Source organism: Topomyia yanbarensis, chromosome 3 (assembly GCF_030247195.1).
Source record: "Topomyia yanbarensis strain Yona2022 chromosome 3, ASM3024719v1, whole genome shotgun sequence".
NCBI classification, from domain to species: domain Eukaryota; kingdom Metazoa; phylum Arthropoda; class Insecta; order Diptera; family Culicidae; genus Topomyia; species Topomyia yanbarensis.
The window spans coordinates 281,409,294-281,428,919 of record NC_080672.1 but is presented as its reverse complement, the minus strand read 5'-3'; the positions used below and the strand labels follow the sequence as shown (position 1 = coordinate 281,428,919).

General features: G+C 39.9%; 2 protein-coding genes across 2 annotated transcripts; one reads left to right on the top strand and one right to left on the bottom strand.

The window, feature by feature from the left end:
* Positions 1-6,486: 6,486 nt before the first annotated feature.
* LOC131687957 (uncharacterized) lies at positions 6,487-10,533 on the bottom strand. Its single transcript, XM_058972062.1, has 4 exons — positions 10,483-10,533; positions 9,608-9,958; positions 9,459-9,557; positions 6,487-8,901 (listed from the first exon to the last, which is right to left on the bottom strand). The coding sequence occupies exons 1-4, from the start codon at positions 10,531-10,533 to the stop codon at positions 6,487-6,489; spliced, it is 2,916 nt and encodes a 971-aa protein (XP_058828045.1).
* Positions 10,534-10,906: 373 nt separating this feature from the next.
* Positions 10,907-12,739, top strand: LOC131687956 (uncharacterized). The gene has a single exon (XM_058972060.1). It carries the CDS (start codon positions 10,907-10,909, stop codon positions 12,737-12,739), a length of 1,833 nt encoding a protein of 610 aa, XP_058828043.1.
* The last annotated feature ends 6,887 nt before the right edge of the window (positions 12,740-19,626 follow it).

The window sequence follows — 19,626 nt, the reverse complement described above, 5'->3', positions numbered from 1 at the left end:
AAAAGATAGCGTAGAAGTGGGAGTACTCGAAATGAAACAAACAGCAGACTTGTTCTACTGTAGGGTATACGAGCCTAAATTCATATCATTAGTCAGGATATTACTTCAGCTTAGAGTGATTGGATAACGCTTAAATGGGTATCAACATTTTGCCTCGTACCTTAGAATAATTACAAAAAAACATCTAGCTGATAAAAAATAAAATATTCGCTTTTAAGCGAAGCAACGTACCCTTATTCATTCTACCAATGCACCAATGCTAATGCATTGACTAAAGATTACAGATACTGCTCTAACTAATGTGTTCAAATGGGTGGGATTAATAAAGGTTCTAAGATGAATTAGGACACAGTTAACCTACAGGTTCGAATTGGTTCAAATGTTTGAACTTGAATCTTTGATTTTAGTCATTTGATATTGTGTTTTTTTCACTAAATAAGATATGATTGAGAATATAAAATCCAACGTCTTAAAAGTTTCATCGGTTCGAACTAGTTGACCTTTTTATACTAGCGGTGTACAGCCCATGATCGTAAATTTGTGTACTATCATCACTTTGGACACTTTCACTATTATGAGCTGTATCGTTTTGTACTTTCATCACTTTCTTGATTTCCATCACTTACGACACTCTCATGCCCAAATAACATTTCTGTAGCACACTACAAGTGTATTCCAAGATTCAGGAAGAGCCACATTTTATTTTTTCCGCACAGCACTGCACACACTTTCGTCACGTATTTCTCTTTATTCGCTTTCATACATCATTCCCTTTTATTTCATTACTTTCTTCACTTTGTTAACTTTGTTCACCTTCCTCCTTTCTTCACTTATATCACTAACTTTACTTTCTTCCCCTTCTTCATATTTCAACTTTCTCCACTATTTTCATCTCTTTTTTTCGCTTCTTTTATTTTCATTATTTTCTTAACTTTCCTATTTTTTACTATTTGCGCATTTTATATTTTCTGAATGTATTTCATTTTTCACTTTATTCGCTATCTTTTATATCATCAGAACTTTCTTAACTTTCACCACTTTCTTAACATTCTTAACTTACTTCTTACTCTATACTTTTTTACATTTTTTACCTCCCTTACAATGTTTACATTCTTCTTTTTAGTACTTATTACGGTTTCTTTTTTCATTTTCGTTTTTCTTCAAATTTTTGAATTTTTTAACTTTTTAAATTATTCCATTTAATTTGCTTTCATTCTTTTTTTTTCTCTTCTTCACCTTCTTCATTTTGTTTAATTCCATATAGTATTCTTCACATTATTAACTTAATCATTTTTTTCTTTCTTCACTATCATAGAAGTGTACATTCATCGGAAGCCATTCTTCACCTGTTTTTAGTCATCGCACTTATTTTCATTCTTTAGCTTTTGCATTTTCTTCGCTTTCTTAACATGCTTAACACTGTTCTCTATTCGTTTTCTTTACTTTCTTAACTTTGTTCATCGTTCTCATTTCTTCACTTCTTCCACTATCTTCATTTTATTCATTCTCAGCGTATTTTATCTCCTTCGCTCGTTGTATTTTTCTTTTATTCTTCCTTATCCCATTTTTCAATATTTTCACTTTCATTTTATTACTCTATTCTCTATTTCCAAATTCTTCACTTTCTGCGCTTGGACTTTTTCACATGTTCTTATATTCTTGATTTTTCCGCTTTTTTCACTTTTTTAACCTTTTGTACTTAAAATTAAGATTGATTTTGTTGTGTTTCGAATCCATCTCGTCAGCAACTAGCACCATCCGAGTATCTAGTCAGACGATGTATCTAACTAGTGCTCAAATTAGCACTAATTAGACACAAAAAATGCTAACAGTTCACACGACATATGTTAACGTCAAATGCAACTGACTTGTCCCGAGTGATGTCCCGCGAAGCTAATTCAGAAGCTCTGGTTTGCTGATGATAAAGCGAAACTCTTGTATTATGGCTAGGGAGCCAAACGCCTGGCATCATGCTATATTGATTCCCGAAGAGAATGGTGATGGTGCTGGTTACTAACGAGATGAATTCGAAACACAAGAAAATCAAACTTATTTTTAAGGTACTTGTTACTTGTTACTTGTTACTTGTTACTTGTTACTTGTTACTTGTTACTTGTTACTTGTTACTTGTTACTTGTTACTTGTTACTTGTTACTTGTTACTTGTTACTTGTTACTTGTTACTTGTTACTTGTTACTTGTTACTTGTTACTTGTTACTTGTTACTTGTTACTTGTTACTTGTTACTTGTTACTTGTTACTTGTTACTTGTTACTTGTTACTTGTTACTTGTTACTTGTTACTTGTTACTTGTTACTTGTTACTTGTTACTTGTTACTTGTTACTTGTTACTTGTTACTTGTTACTTGTTACTTGTTACTTGTTACTTGTTACTTGTTACTTGTTACTTGTTACTTGTTACTTGTTACTTGTTACTTGTTACTTGTTACTTGTTACTTGTTACTTGTTACTTGTTACTTGTTACTTGTTACTTGTTACTTGTTACTTGTTACTTGTTACTTGTTACTTGTTACTTGTTACTTGTTACTTGTTACTTGTTACTTGTTACTTGTTACTTGTTACTTGTTACTTGTTACTTGTTACTTGTTACTTGTTACTTGTTACTTGTTACTTGTTACTTGTTACTTGTTACTTGTTACTTGTTACTTGTTACTTGTTACTTGTTACTTGTTACTTGTTACTTGTTACTTGTTACTTGTTACTTGTTACTTGTTACTTGTTACTTGTTACTTGTTACTTGTTACTTGTTACTTGTTACTTGTTACTTGTTACTTGTTACTTGTTACTTGTTACTTGTTACTTGTTACTTGTTACTTGTTACTTGTTACTTGTTACTTGTTACTTGTTACTTGTTACTTGTTACTTGTTACTTGTTACTTGTTACTTGTTACTTGTTACTTGTTACTTGTTACTTGTTACTTGTTACTTGTTACTTGTTACTTGTTACTTGTTACTTGTTACTTGTTACTTGTTACTTGTTACTTGTTACTTGTTACTTGTTACTTGTTACTTGTTACTTGTTACTTGTTACTTGTTACTTGTTACTTGTTACTTGTTACTTGTTACTTGTTACTTGTTACTTGTTACTTGTTACTTGTTACTTGTTACTTGTTACTTGTTACTTGTTACTTGTTACTTGTTACTTGTTACTTGTTACTTGTTACTTGTTACTTGTTACTTGTTACTTGTTACTTGTTACTTGTTACTTGTTACTTGTTACTTGTTACTTGTTACTTGTTACTTGTTACTTGTTACTTGTTACTTGTTACTTGTTACTTGTTACTTGTTACTTGTTACTTGTTACTTGTTACTTGTTACTTGTTACTTGTTACTTGTTACTTGTTACTTGTTACTTGTTACTTGTTACTTGTTACTTGTTACTTGTTACTTGTTACTTGTTACTTGTTACTTGTTACTTGTTACTTGTTACTTGTTACTTGTTACTTGTTACTTGTTACTTGTTACTTGTTACTTGTTACTTGTTACTTGTTACTTGTTACTTGTTACTTGTTACTTGTTACTTGTTACTTGTTACTTGTTACTTGTTACTTGTTACTTGTTACTTGTTACTTGTTACTTGTTACTTGTTACTTGTTACTTGTTACTTGTTACTTGTTACTTGTTACTTGTTACTTGTTACTTGTTACTTGTTACTTGTTACTTGTTACTTGTTACTTGTTACTTGTTACTTGTTACTTGTTACTTGTTACTTGTTACTTGTTACTTGTTACTTGTTACTTGTTACTTGTTACTTGTTACTTGTTACTTGTTACTTGTTACTTGTTACTTGTTACTTGTTACTTGTTACTTGTTACTTGTTACTTGTTACTTGTTACTTGTTACTTGTTACTTGTTACTTGTTACTTGTTACTTGTTACTTGTTACTTGTTACTTGTTACTTGTTACTTGTTACTTGTTACTTGTTACTTGTTACTTGTTACTTGTTACTTGTTACTTGTTACTTGTTACTTGTTACTTGTTACTTGTTACTTGTTACTTGTTACTTGTTACTTGTTACTTGTTACTTGTTACTTGTTACTTGTTACTTGTTACTTGTTACTTGTTACTTGTTACTTGTTACTTGTTACTTGTTACTTGTTACTTGTTACTTGTTACTTGTTACTTGTTACTTGTTACTTGTTACTTGTTACTTGTTACTTGTTACTTGTTACTTGTTACTTGTTACTTGTTACTTGTTACTTGTTACTTGTTACTTGTTACTTGTTACTTGTTACTTGTTACTTGTTACTTGTTACTTGTTACTTGTTACTTGTTACTTGTTACTTGTTACTTGTTACTTGTTACTTGTTACTTGTTACTTGTTACTTGTTACTTGTTACTTGTTACTTGTTACTTGTTACTTGTTACTTGTTACTTGTTACTTGTTACTTGTTACTTGTTACTTGTTACTTGTTACTTGTTACTTGTTACTTGTTACTTGTTACTTGTTACTTGTTACTTGTTACTTGTTACTTGTTACTTGTTACTTGTTACTTGTTACTTGTTACTTGTTACTTGTTACTTGTTGCTTGTTACTTGTTACTTGTTACTTGTTACTTTAACGTTAAACTACCATTTCGTAATCATAAAAATGCTTAGCAAAAACAGACTTTTTTTCGAGATCAAAAAGATATTGATGAGTGGGGACGGGCATAGCGTAGTTGTTAAATCGATTGCCTTGCACGCAGCTCACCTGGGTTCGATTCACTAGGTCTAGAGATTTTTCCAAAAGAGGTTTCTCTAATCCGAAAAAAGGCGAATGCCCTACGGTTAAATTGCTATAATGAAAATCAGCAAGTTGGGTTTTATTTTAATGAATTGCGTCAATCGTACACCTTGTTAGTCAGGGGTGGATTCCCAAAAAATTTCGGTAGGCGGAAAACTAAAATTTATATTTTAAAATGAACCTTGTTCGACACAGAATACATAATAACCTCATTCAATGAAAATCATTTAAGAATTTGGCTTGCATGATTTTAAGTTCAAAACTAATTTGAACTTAAAATTTCTCAACTTGTTGTAATTTTTCGGGTAGGTCCGGACCACTAGGACCTTCTCCCCGCATCTGCCCCTATTTTAAACAGGTTTATATAGGAATTATGAAAATGACTGCAACTTCAACAGGAAAGTCTACCAGGTTATGTTCCCATCATTGCAAACTTTGAAATATGCTAAAGATTGTACCAATCAATGTAACTGCCTCCGAAAACCGCCAGTTTTTGATCTAGACCTTTTCATAAAATTCCGAGAAAGTATCAAGTATGTATTATTACCAAAGAGACAGCTTACTCGCTCCACATTAAGGTGGATCGTACTTGACTCTTCAGCTCATTTAAAAAAAAAATATTCATCAAACGAGCCATTTTCAACTGTAACATGCGAATAATCCAAACTCTATATTCATTACCAATGCAGTGGACAAAAATCCTCTTTCATCGATCTTCACCTTTCCTTTTTTATCTTTATTCATTTTATTTGAGTCATCGATTACCCCTTAAACTGCAACTTGGCAGAATCGTCTCAGACAGCTCCGACAATCCCCCACTCTGGGTTGATTCGTATACAAGCTAATAACACTGCGGAGAAGATCACCAGCAGTACATCACCGTGTTCCACGGTTTAAAATGGCTCCTGCCACAGCTAAAATAAACTATTTTTCACACAAGCAAACGTTAAAACAGCTCTGCAAGCAGGTTTCGACTGAGAGTTTGAAAACAATAAAAATATTTACACTTCTCGCTATCTGTTTTCAGAAATGCAATTTCCGCGCTCTGTTGAACTGAAAGGGCTAGATCAGGGTCTGTATCGGGACGCGGACGCAGTGACTGCGGGCACCGTCAGCGAAAGTGCAAACACGGGTAATAGGTACAGAGTCGGCCAAAGCAATAGGCGCAACTTTTCGAAAATACAGAATTTGAATATGTCATTATTTATGCTTGCTGTTGGTTTACCGTCTGCTGCCCAAACATTTATTTTGCTTAAAAAAGATATTGTAGATTGTTTTTGTAACGATAAAGCCGAAAAATATATTGCCTCCTTACGAAAGGCACGGATTTTTCACTTAACCCTAAAAAATGTCCAACATAGCCATTTACCGAGTCAATATTTTATTATTAATAACTTTTGTGAATATTTACGGCTTTCTCAGTCAATTTAGCTTGAGCAAACGAATTGTTTTTAAAACTGCCCGACGTTTCGACCGTTTTTGGCGGCCTTTTTCAAGGGAAACTAAAATAATCGTTTATTATGAGTGAACAGGTAAAGCATAGTAAAAACATATATGGAAAAGGTACGAAACAAAAACAAAATTGCAGTGCTGTGTGACTCACTTTAATCGTGTCGTTTTTGTCGTAGTCGCTGATTGCCAACGGTGGGAGGTTGGGTGTTTTTGCACTGGCCGAAATGGTTGTGGAGATGACGATTTTGTGCTGAAAAAGTCATCTGAAAAAATCTTTGGTACGGAGCTCTATGTATGCACGAAGTGGTCCAACGTCTGGTTTGAAGATGGTGACCCACTGATTGCGTATGGAGGGATTGATATCAATTGTGAGCCAAAACAACTGTCATCACTGGTTTCTGTGTTTCTATTCCTTCGAGTGCTGGTCGTTTTCAGTGTGTGTAGGATGCCGGCGTAGGTAGTGTTGAGACCATCTACATCGGTGCGATGGTTGACGGTGTTGGCGGTGTTTGAGATGTGGCACATTTCAAGTATTGGTAGAGCCGTCGATCGATAGGTTTTATCAATGATCTTAGCTTTGGTGAGATCAAAATTGTGGTCGTTTTTGATCATGTGTTCGATGAGAGCGGTTTTCTCACCGAGACTGATCAGCTGTTCGTCGGTGGTGATTGCGCCGTCGGTTTTTAATCGTACATACTGGTTTATGTTGGTTTTGTGGCCGTACAGTCTTGTTTTGAGCTGATTCCGTGTCATTCCTATGTAGTACATTGGGCAGTTCCCACAAGGCAGACTGTAGATGACATTAGATTGCAACAGAGGATCTACGGGGTCTTTGACGTTCAGCATTAGTTTGGATGTGGTGCTGATTGGTTTTGATGCTATTTTAACATTTGGGTAATCGGATTTTAGAATGCTTACTATAGATGTGCTGAGTGATGGTACGTATGGCAGTGATCTGTAAACCTGGTCGGTGGACGGACTGCTATCGTTGGGAGGATCTCTTGTGTTAGATGCATTTTTATTTTTATCCGGTTGTTGAGAGTTATTGGAGGGGCAGAATATTTTTGCATTGCGGGATATAAGTCTGTTGATGAGTGATGATGGGTAATTGTTCCTACGGAGATGTTGAAAAATTATATTTTGCTGCAAGTTAGGGCAGTTATCCGTGGTGAGACCAGTCACTCTTTTAATGAATTGTTGAGCGACGTTCATTTTCATCGATAGCGGGTGGAAAGAATGGTAGTTCAGAAGACGGCCTGATGCTATCGGTTTTGCGTACCAGCGTGTAGATAGTGTTTGGTCTGAATGTCGAGTTACTACTGTGTCTAAGAACGGAAGTTTGTTGTCGATCTCCTCTTCTTTTGTAAACTGTAGATGTTGATTGTATGCGTTAAAAGTATCCAGAGTTTGTTGTACTTTGTCTTTGGGGAGCGCCAAGAATAGATCGTCAACATATTTGCGGATTACCGGAATGGTGAATGGAAGTCGTTTGATTGAAGTTTGTAGTAAGTTTTCCATAATAATATCAGCTAGAATGGGCGATAGGGGGCTGCCCATGGCAGTGCCGAACGTTTGCTTGTAGTGTTTTTCCCGGAATCTGAAGTAACTGCTTTTAATACAAAACTCGACTAGCTCGAGAAACAAATCCAAATTAATGTTGGTGTGAACTTTAATGTTACGCCAGTCCATGATGATATCATGGGTGACCAGCTCTGTTGGTATGTTTGTGTACAGAGAGACCACATCAAACGACACTAGGACATAGTCAGGTGGAAGGGTGACCTGTTGTATATACTCGGTGAACTGGAAACTGTCGGGTGTGTTGTACTCACTGTGGAATGATGATTTTAGTATACTGCCTATGAACTTGGCAAGTTGATATGTCGGTGCTGTGATATTGGGGACCACCGGGCGCAGTGGCAAGTTGGGTTTGTGCGCTTTGGGTTGTCCGTATATGCGTGGGCATACAGCTGTATTTGATTTTAGGCGCATAGATGTTTTAGTGTCGATGAGCTTGAGATTGAGCAATCTGGTAATGAGCGAGTTGTTCTGTCTTTGGACGGAAGGTGTGGGGTCTTTGGATACCGTTTGGTATGCTGGTTCATTCAATAACGCATACATTTTGTTGTCATATTCTTTTTTATACATTATGACCGTTCTATTACCTTTGTCGGCCTCGAGGATACAGATGTCTTGGTGTTCAGTGAGAAATTTTGCAGTTGTGGTCGTTGCATGTTTGCAGAAATCGTGGAGCGGGGATTTGTATTCGTTGTGTTTTGCTTTAGAGATGTAGTTTTGGATTTGCGTTGCCACTTGGCATCTGTTCCGATCTTGTACGGCTTGGTCTGGAGAAACGTGTAGGATGGCTTCAACATCGGCGAGTAAATGATAGAATGGAATTTGTTTGATGTTTGTGACTGGCAGCGAAAATTTTGGTCCCAGACTTAGCAGAGCCAAGGTGTCTGGTGGAACTGTTACGGTGGTAGCGTTAAATATGGCTTTTTCGTTGAGCGTAGGAATGCTGTTGTTCGGTGATGCTGACCTGGTGATCAGCAAGTTGATTTTAGCGGTGGATTTGTGTTTTAATGATTCCTTGCGACTCTCAAACGACTGGTTTTGTGTTGTTATGAATCGTGTTGCGATGTCGTTGTTCGTGGCGTTTGTGAGACGCAACTGTATTTTGCTGAGCTCGTGTTTCAAACTCTTGATTTTGTGGAATGTTTGATTAATCTCGATATTCAAAATAGCTTTTTTGAATCGATCGGTGATTCGTTGAAGTTTCCATATATATGGGCTCCGTTCTTCAAGGAGCGGGTGGATACATTTAAGCGAATTCACTATGTGGGCAGGAAAAATTCCCATTTTGCGACATTGTATTAAAAAATCCTTACGTGCTGTCATGTTACATGCTTTCGTGTTGAGTTGTGCGTACATTTTAAACTGCTGAACTGTGTCGTAACCAAAGTTGTTTTCAATTAGCGCGAAGAAGCCATTGTGTATGTGAGCCATATTGAGGTTATCTTTGAGTATTATACCGACTGGAACTACAATCTTTTGTGAATATTTACGGCTTTCTCAGTCAATTTAGCTTGAGCAAACGAATTGTTTTTAAAACTGCCCGACGTTTCGACCGTTTTTGGCGGCCTTTTTCAAGGGAAACTAAAATAATCGTTTATTATGAGTGAACAGGTAAAGCATAGTAAAAACATATATGGAAAAGGTACGAAACAAAAACAAAATTGCAGTGCTGTGTGACTCACTTTAATCGTGTCGTTTTTGTCGTAGTCGCTGATTGCCAACGGTGGGAGGTTGGGTGTTTTTGCACTGGCCGAAATGGTTGTGGAGATGACGATTTTGTGCTGAAAAAGTCATCTGAAAAAATCTTTGGTACGGAGCTCTATGTATGCACGAAGTGGTCCAACGTCTGGTTTGAAGATGGTGACCCACTGATTGCGTATGGAGGGATTGATATCAATTGTGAGCCAAAACAACTGTCATCACTGGTTTCTGTGTTTCTATTCCTTCGAGTGCTGGTCGTTTTCAGTGTGTGTAGGATGCCGGCGTAGGTAGTGTTGAGACCATCTACATCGGTGCGATGGTTGACGGTGTTGGCGGTGTTTGAGATGTGGCACATTTCAAGTATTGGTAGAGCCGTCGATCGATAGGTTTTATCAATGATCTTAGCTTTGGTGAGATCAAAATTGTGGTCGTTTTTGATCATGTGTTCGATGAGAGCGGTTTTCTCACCGAGACTGATCAGCTGTTATATTCACAAAAGATTGTAGTTCCAGTCGGTATAATACTCAAAGATAACCTCAATATGGCTCACATACACAATGGCTTCTTCGCGCTAATTGAAAACAACTTTGGTTACGACACAGTTCAGCAGTTTAAAATGTACGCACAACTCAACACGAAAGCATGTAACATGACAGCACGTAAGGATTTTTTAATACAATGTCGCAAAATGGGAATTTTTCCTGCCCACATAGTGAATTCGCTTAAATGTATCCACCCGCTCCTTGAAGAACGGAGCCCATATATATGGAAACTTCAACGAATCACCGATCGATTCAAAAAAGCTATTTTGAATATCGAGATTAATCAAACATTCCACAAAATCAAGAGTTTGAAACACGAGCTCAGCAAAATACAGTTGCGTCTCACAAACGCCACGAACAACGACATCGCAACACGATTCATAACAACACAAAACCAGTCGTTTGAGAGTCGCAAGGAATCATTAAAACACAAATCCACCGCTAAAATCAACTTGCTGATCACCAGGTCAGCATCACCGAACAACAGCATTCCTACGCTCAACGAAAAAGCCATATTTAACGCTACCACCGTAACAGTTCCACCAGACACCTTGGCTCTGCTAAGTCTGGGACCAAAATTTTCGCTGCCAGTCACAAACATCAAACAAATTCCATTCTATCATTTACTCGCCGATGTTGAAGCCATCCTACACGTTTCTCCAGACCAAGCCGTACAAGATCGGAACAGATGCCAAGTGGCAACGCAAATCCAAAACTACATCTCTAAAGCAAAACACAACGAATACAAATCCCCGCTCCACGATTTCTGCAAACATGCAACGACCACAACTGCAAAATTTCTCACTGAACACCAAGACATCTGTATCCTCGAGGCCGACAAAGGTAATAGAACGGTCATAATGTATAAAAAAGAATATGACAACAAAATGTATGCGTTATTGAATGAACCAGCATACCAAACGGTATCCAAAGACCCCACACCTTCCGTCCAAAGACAGAACAACTCGCTCATTACCAGATTGCTCAATCTCAAGCTCATCGACACTAAAACATCTATGCGCCTAAAATCAAATACAGCTGTATGCCCACGCATATACGGACAACCCAAAGCGCACAAACCCAACTTGCCACTGCGCCCGGTGGTCCCCAATATCACAGCACCGACATATCAACTTGCCAAGTTCATAGGCAGTATACTAAAATCATCATTCCACAGTGAGTACAACACACCCGACAGTTTCCAGTTCACCGAGTATATACAACAGGTCACCCTTTCACCTGACTATGTCCTAGTGTCGTTTGATGTGGTCTCTCTGTACACAAACATACCAACAGAGCTGGTCACCCATGATATCATCATGGACTGGCGTAACATTAAAGTTCACACCAACATTAATTTGGATTTGTTTCTCGAGCTAGTCGAGTTTTGTATTAAAAGCAGTTACTTCAGATTCCGGGAAAAACACTACAAGCAAACGTTCGGCACAGCCATGGGCAGCCCCCTATCGCCCATTCTAGCTGATATTATTATGGAAAACTTACTACAAACTTCAATCAAACGACTTCCATTCACCATTCCGGTAATCCGCAAATATGTTGACGATCTATTCTTGGCGCTCCCCAAAGACAAAGTACAACAAACTCTGGATACTTTTAACGCATACAATCAACATCTACAGTTTACAAAAGAAGAGGAGATCGACAACAAACTTCCGTTCTTAGACACAGTAGTAACTCGACATTCAGACCAAACACTATCTACACGCTGGTACGCAAAACCGATAGCATCAGGCCGTCTTCTGAACTACCATTCTTTCCACCCGCTATCGATGAAAATGAACGTCGCTCAACAATTCATTAAAAGAGTGACTGGTCTCACCACGGATAACTGCCCTAACTTGCAGCAAAATATAATTTTTCAACATCTCCGTAGGAACAATTACCCATCATCACTCATCAACAGACTTATATCCCGCAATGCAAAAATATTCTGCCCCTCCAATAACTCTCAACAACCGGATAAAAATAAAAATGCATCTAACACAAGAGATCCTCCCAACGATAGCAGTCCGTCCACCGACCAGGTTTACAGATCACTGCCATACGTACCATCACTCAGCACATCTATAGTAAGCATTCTAAAATCCGATTACCCAAATGTTAAAATAGCATCAAAACCAATCAGCACCACATCCAAACTAATGCTGAACGTCAAAGACCCCGTAGATCCTCTGTTGCAATCTAATGTCATCTACAGTCTGCCTTGTGGGAACTGCCCAATGTACTACATAGGAATGACACGGAATCAGCTCAAAACAAGACTGTACGGCCACAAAACCAACATAAACCAGTATGTACGATTAAAAACCGACGGCGCAATCACCACCGACGAACAGCTGATCAGTCTCGGTGAGAAAACCGCTCTCATCGAACACATGATCAAAAACGACCACAATTTTGATCTCACCAAAGCTAAGATCATTGATAAAACCTATCGATCGACGGCTCTACCAATACTTGAAATGTGCCACATCTCAAACACCGCCAACACCGTCAACCATCGCACCGATGTAGATGGTCTCAACACTACCTACGCCGGCATCCTACACACACTGAAAACGACCAGCACTCGAAGGAATAGAAACACAGAAACCAGTGATGACAGTTGTTTTGGCTCACAATTGATATCAATCCCTCCATACGCAATCAGTGGGTCACCATCTTCAAACCAGACGTTGGACCACTTCGTGCATACATAGAGCTCCGTACCAAAGATTTTTTCAGATGACTTTTTCAGCACAAAATCGTCATCTCCACAACCATTTCGGCCAGTGCAAAAACACCCAACCTCCCACCGTTGGCAATCAGCGACTACGACAAAAACGACACGATTAAAGTGAGTCACACAGCACTGCAATTTTGTTTTTGTTTCGTACCTTTTCCATATATGTTTTTACTATGCTTTACCTGTTCACTCATAATAAACGATTATTTTAGTTTCCCTTGAAAAAGGCCGCCAAAAACGGTCGAAACGTCGGGCAGTTTTAAAAACAATTCGTTTGCTCAAGCTAAATTGACTGAGAAAGCCGTAAATATTCACAAAAGATTGTAGTTCCAGTCGGTATAATACTCAAAGATTATTAATAACTTTTATTTCCGCATAGATCACAACAAACTTTCACAGCTACAGAGGAGTTCTATAAGCTAGCAACATAAAAAAATTTTTTTTGATTTTATCCGAAAATTTAAAAGAGTATAAATTTGTTTTAACTAAATTACACTGCCATACACAAAATAGTTTTTTTCCGTTTTCCTAGAATTTTCAACGTTGAATCTATTCGACATAGTGATTACAAAATCCAAACATTATATTTGTATGATTAATGGAAATCTGAACAGGTTTTCATAGTGGTGACAACATACAATCGTGTTTTAAATATTCTATAGCGATTTTCCGGGCGGGATTGGGCAGCAGAGGATTAATATTCAGTTTTTGTAAAATCAAAACTATCATATGGTTGACAGGGTCCCGGTTTTTTTCAGATTTCAGTCCATGAAACTCTGATCTTGTTTCCCGGTTTGAAAATTGATATTTAGTTACATCTTAGAACATCAGCAACGGTAGCTCTTGTGAGAAATAAGTAATTATACAGTTAGAGGGGGCCCGAAAAAGATTTTCTGGATTTTTTACCTACTAACAGGCCGACAAAGTATCCGGGTATCCGCGAAACTGCAATAATCAACTATGGCATTTTCAGCCGATTTCGACACTTTTGGATGTTTCTGAATTTATATATGTAGAGTTCGACTGTGACGGTTTACTAAATTTTTTATTATTTTGGGCGGCTTAGTCAGTCTTTAATGAATGAGCTGAACGTACACCGAAACGTCGGACAAACATTAAAATACGTTCTACTCATTCTTTAAAGACCGCCAAAAATAAATAAAACATGTATGAATTCAAAATATCCAAAATTGTGTTATCTTTCCTTTTTTATAGGATTACTTGATATAGTGCAATGCGTTAGCATATCTGAGCCGTCAACCTTTTAAGTTTTTACAATAAGTAAAACTAAAAATACTAAGTATGTCTATAAGATTTAATGGTCACCGCAACATATTAATTTCATGGACTTATTGACTTTTCTCGGTGAAAATGAAAACTCCAAATTTTTCCATTACCACACGTAACGTTTCGGCTTACTGCTCTTCAGCCATCGTCGGACGCCTACAAACATTTATTTAGCATTAACGTTAACATCAATTTGTTCACAAAAAATTACAAAGCTATCATTCACAAATTAAAGACAATTTACAATTAACTCACATAAACTTATATAACGCATCTCCATTCACTCTCGTTCACTCTCCACCGCTAGGCGGGCGATCACTCTTCGACTGTCTGCGTTCCTAGCTATACCAACACTGTCGAAGCTTGGTGACCAGACCTTCGTATGTTGTGCAGAACGTTCCACATTCTCTTTGTAGGTTCACCGTTTTTTCCTTGCCGAGAATTTTGATGTGAAACATCTCTGCAGTTAGTCTCCTGGTTTTCGATTCTTTCCAGTATCCGGGTGTTGGCGAAATCGAAGATGTGTCCTTCTTGCAATGTGTGTTGGGCTAAACCAGTTCTCGCATCTTTTTTCTTCGCGTCGTTCTTGTGCTCCGCTACTCTCGTTTCTAGCCTTCTATGGACCCTATGGATCTTTCAGAATTTTGCGAACAAACCAGTAGGGGTAATGGTTTATTCGCAATATCTTTTTGGCTGTTTCGAAATCCAGATATCTACCATCCGCTTGGGTTTGGTTTGGGTAGCCAAACTCTTTCGATGCGATCATGGTTTCTGCCACCACATTCGCAATGACTGGTGAGAGTGGAGAGCCCATAGGGACGCCGAAAGTTTGTGCATATATTACAACCCGATGTACGAAAAACGTCGATTCCGACACAAGCCTAACCGCCTCCATGAAACTGTGTTGGCTACCATGTGAGGCTGACTTGGATATTCACCCTATCACCTGATTCGCTCTACATCATACCACTCTATTACACCCCCGTCGCTCCCCCTGGCATCCCATGTGGGACATTTTTCTTAGGCCCCACTTCTGATTTACCATGTGAGGCTTACTTGGGTGCTCACCCTTAACATACCATGTGAGGCTGACTTTTGTGCTCACCCCTAACATACCGTGTGAGGCTGACTTGGATGCTCACCCTTTCGCTCCTCTGCCACGCCACGGGGCATCGATAGCTAAGTCCCAACATACTACGCTACGACCCTCCCATCTTGGCATGAGGCTGTCCACATATACGTCTATACACTCGCTCTTCTGCCTTGCTTCGGGGTGGCTGGGTTTACCCCTTACGCAGTTGCCAGTCGCTGCACCAAACCTGCTTCAGCATGAACAGACCATTCACTCACTTTTTTTGCGCTCGGCCTTTTCCGCTCCAACTAACCAATGACTAGTTAGTCGTGCCCGTCGTCTGTTGATCGGTGCGCCAGATTCCCTGTAGCCTGTAGGCAATCTGAGTGGTTGCAGTCGAGACTGTGTTCCACTTCTCCACCGCTTGACAAATCCGCTGAATAAGGGTATCAGGGGTTGTGTCCCAGACGTCAAGCATTGCTCTTCTTTCGACGTCGAAGCGAGGACATACGAACAGTATGTGCTCGGCAGTTTCGTCGACACCTGGGCAGTCAGGGCAGACGGGGAACTCCGCGTGCCCGAACCTGTGGAGGTACTGTCGGAAGCAGCCATGACCAGACAGGAATTGTGTCAGATGGAAGTGAACTTCCCCATGGGTTCTGCCCACCCAGCTCGATATGCTAGGTATCAGCCGGTGGGTCCACCTACCTTACGAGGAGTTGTCCCACTCACGCAGCCATCTGGCGACCGAAGCCACCCTGGTGCGCTCGCGGGCTCCTCTATTTCCACGTAGCTCGAAGCACTCCTCATCTTCCCGGATGACCAGCCCGACTGGCATCATGCTCGCTATCACGCAGGATGTATCGTGTGATACCGTGCGGTAAGCAGATATCACTCTGAGGCACATCACGCGGTAGGTGCTCTCCAGTTTCTGTAGGTAACTGGTTACCCTCAGTGCTCTTGACCGTGACGGGCCGCCATACCTGAGGATAGATACGGCAACGCCTGCTAACAGCCTACGTCTACTGGCGCACACCTTTGAGCTGTTGGACATCATCCTCGATAATGCCGCAACATCAGTCGACGCTCTCTTGCATGTATAGTCGACATGGCTGCCGAAGGTCAGCTTGTAGTCTATAATGACTCCGAGGAACTTCAGACTCTGCTGTGAGGTGATCACGACTTCTCCCACATGGATAACTGCATGTTGTACCGACTTGCGGTTGTTGACGATAACTATCTCCGTCTTTTGCTGAGCGAGCTCAAGGCCTCTCGCGCTCATCCATTCCTCCACCGTGTTGACCGCGTGTTCTGCAGTTAGTTCTACCTCAGGGATTGACTCTCCATAGACCTCCAAGGCTACGATCTTGACCCCAGAAGGGAACTTCAGTCTCAGAACCCCGTCATACATGAGGTTCCATAGCACCGGGACTAGGATCGAGCCCCGCGGGACTCCGGCGATAATAGGAACCCTTTTCTGACCGGCATCGGTCTCGTATAGCAGTACGCGGTTCTGGAAGTAACTTTCCTTTTTTCTTTATCACTGAGTTGATAGCGACCAACGTGGACTTACCCTTCCGAAAGCCAAACTGGTTGTTTGACAGGCCGTCCGTGCCTTCTGAGTACGGGGTTAGCCTGTTGAGGATGATCCTTTCAAGCAATTTACCAGTCGTGTCGATCAGACAGATTGGTCTGTACGCCGATGGGTCGCCTGGCGGCTTCCCGGGCTTCGGCAACAACACCAATTTCTGCCTTTTCCATCTATTGGGGAAGCGGCACTCGTCAAGTCATCTCTGCATAGCTAGCCTGAACATGTTCGGGTTCGCTATGATCGCTTACTTGAGATCGCTGTTTGGAACTCCACCCGGCCCTGGAGCTTTGTTCATTGCTAGGGAATTAGCCACTGCGAGTAGTTCTTCATTCGTCACCGGAGCCACCATTTCGGCCGCGGTCATACTGTCTCGTGGTGCAGGTGACCAGGGGCTTGTGGCTCGAGACGGGAAGAGTGCTTCGATAATCGTCGCCAACCGGTCCGGTGACCGTAGAGCTGCAATCTCGGTACTCCACCAGTATACCGGGCGTCTGCCGTTTCTTGGCAGGGTTTTCCTCGGCGTAGTGGCGTCGCACGCGCGTGGTAGGACGGCTACTACCGCATCCCCGCTTAGACTGTCGGTGTTGGCCTCCAGTCCCAGGGCAGCGGTGAAAGCTTCGATGTAGAAAATTGACGGTATTTTAAACGATAACAACCTATACATATATTTATTACATTTAGCTAGCCATAATATTGGTAACCACGATAGAGAGTAAAGAAGTTCTCTCTATCTTTCTCCACTCTTGCTTACTCGTGATCGGTTTGTAGGGCAAAAGTACCAGAACGGTAACACCACCTCAGAGGAAAAGCATCTTCGCTCGCAAAAGTAAATTGAATGCAAAAGTTTGGATAGAAACACATTTAAACTGCTATTTTAATAATTCATTTTTTTTTTTAATTTTTCAAAAAAAATTAAAGGGATCCATTGCTCCTTTAAGCTCATAAATTGAAAAAATGCAGAAGCAAAAATCTGGGAAATAACGAAGATCAGTTAACCTCATGGATATTTTTATGTCATCTTAATTTGCTGACGATCTTGTTAAAATGTCGTTACTATTTACGTCTCATTATTTTTATACCACTAAGCAGATATAGTTGAAGCATCAGGTCTAAGTCTTGCCACTAAATTTAATCATCTTTGTCACAACGTGCAGGTTGGTGACACAAAAATAAACACTAATTCCATTGTGGTCTTATTGCTTTGGCCAACACTGTATATGCACAGTAGTACTGCAGTCTGGCAGGGGTTTCCCCAAAAGAGTTCTCATGAAACTCGTGATAGTTATGAACGATGAGTTTAGAGCGCCCGTTCGTTCGACGACAGGGGGCAGCTCAGTGGCAAAGCAGAGTGTCAAAAATTGTTGGATATTTACGAGCGTCTCGGCAGTAAATGTAATGGATTAGACAAATAAAAATAAAACCGCTGAAGTGGCAAGACATAGCAGCATCGGTCGGAGTGGGTGGGAGGCGTTAAATTTATTGCAGTCGAAAAATGCACGCAGAAATTCCTCCATACCCTTTATTTTCGGTGAATAGAATGAGCGGCAGTAGAATTTGGCTTTATATTGTAGGCTTTTAAAATGTGTTCAGCCTGCTGCCTGGGGTCTGCCCGTGAAATCATCTGTTGAGTGATATTCGTTTTGTCCGACTGGTTTTGATTTGATTGCACTCTGAAAGATAAGGGTGTTTTCATTGCGGAAATTTAGGAAAACGACCGGAAAATGAATTATGACTTTCAGGAGTTTTTATGGTATTTAGATTTTTAGTCCTATTCGAAGGACTGAAGTACACCAATTCAAAATGAATCATCAATTCGGGTTAAGTCTTTTACGTTCGACACAAAACGAACATCTGCGAAACACACCGAATTGCTGATGAAAAACAATGGTAGTTCGATATAAATATCTTCAAATCTATCGCTACCGCTGAACCCCATCATTTTGACTACAGACATCAGTAACCGATCAGAAGACTTCTTCATCAGCAATGACACGAGCTCACGACGCCATCATTAAACAATCAATGGACAAATCTCTCCAAGTGCGCCACTGAGCACAATCGAAAAGATTTCGATTTGTTGTTTGTGTCCTCCGGCCACCCTTAAAATTAAATTTGCTGGTGCCAAATCATCGGGACCATTCGTCTTTTCTAACGGGATCAGCAGGATTATTGTATCGCAGATTTTAGGCAGCCACAGCCGATGTGAGCGTTCTCAACAACCCCGAGGGAGATTCGCCCTACGTTGAAACATTCTCAAATTGAAAGTCTAGTGAATTATTTAGAACATCACCTCTGCGTAAGTTTCGATCAAACAATGGAAAGAACCATAAAGCTGAATGATTGAGAATAAAATCCATCAACAGTTTCCACAATGTGTTACCGAACATTGGTAAAGTGCAAGAGAACAAGTGAATAAAAATCATTCATCGGTTTCTGCTAGAACTGACAAGGATATCCCTGAGGTGGGATTTCGGCACAGTATGCTTCTTTTTTTGTCTGCATCGTGCAAGTAAACTTCTGCTGATAACCAGAATAAGAAACCTCAATAGAGTTGTGTGCGCTACGTTTGCACTTTATTTCACTTTTTATCGAAATGTCGAACCAGAGTGCTTGCCGATTTCGTTGAAAAGTTCTCTGGGATCAGGCGGAAGCGTTTAATTAAATTTACTCAATCGCAATGTTTGATGTGGTTGGCCGGCATGTGGTGCAAAGTGTGCTTGAGCGGGCGCGAGTTATTTATAAAGGTCCGAGGCCCAATTCGCTGAACCATTCCGGTGGTGGAGAGTAAGTGTTTGATTTACACGTCAGACAAAATAGCGGGGATGCTTTGTTGTGTCCACCGACCAGACCGGAGAAGCCATTGGAACATGCATGTCTGGCGTGGGAAATGGATAGTGAGCGTTTTGGGAAA

Excerpts from the sequence above, each read along its gene's own strand:
- LOC131687957 (XM_058972062.1), bottom strand. The coding sequence starts at position 10,533 with ATGGCTTTTTCGTTGAGCGTAGGAATGCTGTTGTTCGGTGATGCTGAC. Across the intron at positions 9,558-9,607 it reads ACCAGACGTTGGACCACTTC|CACAAAATCGTCATCTCCAC; the intron begins GTGCATACATAG and ends TGACTTTTTCAG. Across the intron at positions 8,902-9,458 it reads ACAAAAACGACACGATTAAA|AGTTTGAAACACGAGCTCAG; the intron begins GTGAGTCACACA and ends CACAAAATCAAG.
- LOC131687956 (XM_058972060.1), top strand. The coding sequence starts at position 10,907 with ATGTATGCGTTATTGAATGAACCAGCATACCAAACGGTATCCAAAGAC.